Here is a 3,610-nt window from a genome sequence, read left to right as displayed (position 1 = left end):
GTCTATAATATTCCCAACATTATTTCACCGGCTTGACAACGAAAGGTAACTGGGATCCTGATCTTTGGGGATCATGATCGCCAATTTCTTTTGGTAAATGGACTTCACCTTCAAACCTGCTCATTCATGATATCAGTCACTTCCAGTGGGCCGGTAGATAATGTTTGCCGCAACTGAGACTTGAAAATGACCGCTTGACACGCAAATGTCCCACCTGAACATCCACCCTGTGCAAAAAATAACTTATTCTCTCTCCATGCGTTGTCGTTTATCCCATAAAGCCGACTGAAAATCTCTGATTTTCTTCGCACGGATTTTGGCCGTCTAATCACGTGGCTAGACTTCTAAGTTTTAATACACTTTCGCGACTTCATGTTTTAGGCCGGAGTTTTGAATTTAAGGCATCTCGTGTGTTTGACAGAAGATAAAAAATTATAAAATATTGAGCTATTTATTGTGGACAACGACAATATAGTTGACCAAGTCAAGCATCAACCAAAGCAATTTTCTATATATTGCGTTGGGAAACTTATTCCAGTGAAAAGTGTGATGAGCCTCAATACGCAAAGAAACGAAAGAACGATGGCATCTGCAATTCCAGTTGAGCAGACTCGTGATGGTCTCGGTGGAATTATTGAGAAGCTAATGTCCAATGGAATTAACAATCTTCAAGTCCAGGAGAAGTTTATCCTGCCTCCCAACGAACGCCCTTGCATGTCTGAGGTCTCTTATTCTGACAGCATTCGGGTGGTGGATCTCAAAGATCTAGATGGCCCTAACAGAGCGAAGGTACTCCAACAAATCAGCAGTGCCTGTGAGGAGGATGGATTTTTCCAGGTATATATGTCAAACCTCAACAGTTTTTCAACCTCATGACTTTTTTTTTAATGTTTTCTGTTTTTGGAACACCGATGAAAATAAATGGAGTGAGTGAACACAAATTTACTTTTTATTGGTTAATGGTTTGGAATTATTTTGCAAAGCTGGATGGTTTTAAAAGTTACCAAATTCTTGTTGCAAATTCAACTATCCACTAATTAAATTGTTCCATAAAATACTAGATCTATGAACCAGAAATAGCTGATCATATACTGGAATTTCTTTAATAGCTAGTCATATACTGGAATTAATATACTGAGTGAGCATGAAGTTGAATATTTGAGTGACTGTATATTTTGTTGACCACAATATGGTTGATACGGTGAAGAGCAGATAGTGAACCATGGCATGCCAGAGACTGTCATGAAAAGCATGATGGATATCGCCAAAGAATTCTTCGAAATGCCCGTGGAAGATCGAGCATGTCTTTACTCAGAGAACCCAAGGCAGCTCGTTCGGCTCTCGACCAGCACGAATGTTAGCAAAGAGAAAGTCCATGACTGGAAGGACTATCTCAGACATCCTTGTCATCCTTTAGAGGAAGTCATCGGTTCTTGGCCTCAAAAACCTGCAGCCTACAGGTCGGTAAACAGCAATTTTTTAGACACAACTCATCAGATATGTCATGTAACTTGTTATGATTTAGCTTTTGCCTTCTTTTTTACAGGGAGGTCGCTGGCAAGTACGCTTTAGAGATGAGAGCACTATGCTTAAAGCTGTTGGCAGCCATCTCAGAAGCTCTAGAGCTGGAGTCCGATTACCTGAATAAAACATTTGGAAAACACGACCAATTGATGGTCATAAATTATTATCCTCCATGCCCAAATCCAGATCTTACCCTTGGTATACCAGGCCATTCAGACGGTGGGGGCATCACTGTTTTGATGCAAGGCGATGTGAGCGGCCTGCAAGTTCTAAAAAATGGAAAGTGGGTTGCCGTAGAACCAGTGCCTAATGCCTTCGTTGTCAACTTGGGAGATCAGTTGCAGGTTTGTAAAAACTACGCAGATCCCATAAAACATAGTTTTCAATCTTTGTAAAAGTTGCAGATAGACTTAATCATGATACTTGTGTGTTCCTTTTTGTGTTTTGAATATATTATAAGGGTGATCAGCAATGGGAGATTCAGGAGTGTTGAGCATCGAGCAGTAACAAACGCGGCGAGTGGACGTATATCAATTCCTATGTTTTACAGTCCTTCAGTGGATGCGATTATTGCTCCTGCACCATCCATGGTTGATGAAGCGCATCCAGCTCAGTACCGTGGACATACGTTTGACGAATTCCTTGGAGTTTTTTGGAGCCAGGTATTGATAAAGAAAACTGTATTGGATCATTTCAAGATCCACAATGCCCCATGACTAAGGTTGTACAACATCTCTCTACTTTCTTTATCTGACGTTGACCAACATTAACTAATTTTAGTTTTAATACATGACGTGCGGGGTACGTAAGGTAGCGTTCCATGTGCCAAAGAACACATGTGGAGTAAACTATTGAAGCTGCTGTAATTGACATATCGTTTATACTTCTAGGAGTATAATAAGTGATAAAGAAATAGCACATATCGCCCCATGGAGGCTAGTCTACCTAACTTTGTATTTAGGGTAATCTATCAGGTTGACTGTAAACAACAGTGCATAAATTGATGATAAATAAGTATATGTTTATGATTATTATTGTGCTCCTTTGTAATGGTATGGTTCGTGTTGTTGTTTATGAGGGTGTGGTTCTTTATATCGGTGGTCGGTGGTATTGTTGTTTATAAGGAAATAATTTTTATATTATAATTTTAAATCAAAATAAAATTCTATAATATTCATTTCTATTTTTATTTATAAATTCATTATTTATAAGGAAATATGGGTGATAAATAAGTATATGTTTATGATTATTATTGTGCTCCTTTGTAGGTATGATTCTTTATATCGGTGGTGTTGCTCTTTATGAGGGTATGGTTCTTTATGTGGGTGGTGAAGTTGTTTATAAGGAAATATTTTTTTTGAAAATTGAAATAATATTATAATTTTGTTTTATTTATAAATTATATCTATATATATACTAATACTAGGTTTGAAAAGGATTACTCGATTATGCTTTAAATTTTAAATAAAAGCAAAGGATTACTCGATTATGTTTTGAATTTTAAATAAAAGCAAGTGAAGTATATTCTCTAAACTTTAAATGATATGTGGGTGGTGAACTTGTTTATAAGGAAATAATTTTTATTAATTATAATGTTTTGAAAGTTGAAATAATATTATAATTTTAAATTAAAATAAACTATTATTATTATTTTATGTTTTAAATTTTAAATAAAAGCAAGTGAAGTATATTCTCCTAATTTTAAATGATATATTATTTTTATATTTTTATAATGGTTATAAATTAATAATATTAAGTAATTATATTATGATTATATTATGTTTTTAATGGAAAATTAATAATTTATTTAAAAAATAATTTAGTTTATTATTATTAGGAAAAATATTATACAAAATACTCATTTTATATAATTAATATAAGTGAGAATTAAAGTTAATGTGAAGAATAACATTATTTTTTGTCATTATTCTAATTAAATTTAGTTAACAATTTATATTTATAATATTATAAATAATAAATGATTATTTTTTTTTAAATATGATTATTTTAATTGATAAATTTCATTTTCAAATGAATCTTAATTACAAAAGAATCTATTAAAAAATATGATTATATATATATATAT

General features: G+C 33.5%; 1 protein-coding gene across 1 annotated transcript; it reads left to right on the top strand.

The window, feature by feature from the left end:
* The first annotated feature begins 549 nt into the window (after window positions 1-549).
* Window positions 550-2,240, top strand: LOC149147609 (protein DMR6-LIKE OXYGENASE 2-like). Its single transcript, XM_089441890.1, has 4 exons — window positions 550-837; window positions 1,213-1,460; window positions 1,547-1,868; window positions 1,929-2,240. Exons 1-4 carry the CDS (start codon window positions 550-552, stop codon window positions 2,238-2,240), a joined length of 1,170 nt encoding a protein of 389 aa, XP_089298016.1.
* The last annotated feature ends 1,370 nt before the right edge of the window (window positions 2,241-3,610 follow it).

Source organism: Pinus tabuliformis, chromosome 9 (assembly GCF_031772625.1).
Source record: "Pinus tabuliformis cultivar Carrire ecotype Pingquan chromosome 9, CPIR1, whole genome shotgun sequence".
NCBI lineage: Eukaryota > Viridiplantae > Streptophyta > Pinopsida > Pinales > Pinaceae > Pinus > Pinus tabuliformis.
This window is presented reverse-complemented; position numbering and strand designations above follow the sequence as displayed.

Excerpts from the sequence above, each read along its gene's own strand:
- LOC149147609 (XM_089441890.1), top strand. The coding sequence starts at position 550 with ATGAGCCTCAATACGCAAAGAAACGAAAGAACGATGGCATCTGCAATT. Across the intron at positions 1,461-1,546 it reads CAAAAACCTGCAGCCTACAG|GGAGGTCGCTGGCAAGTACG; the intron begins GTCGGTAAACAG and ends TCTTTTTTACAG. Across the intron at positions 1,869-1,928 it reads ACTTGGGAGATCAGTTGCAG|ATAGACTTAATCATGATACT; the intron begins GTTTGTAAAAAC and ends TAAAAGTTGCAG.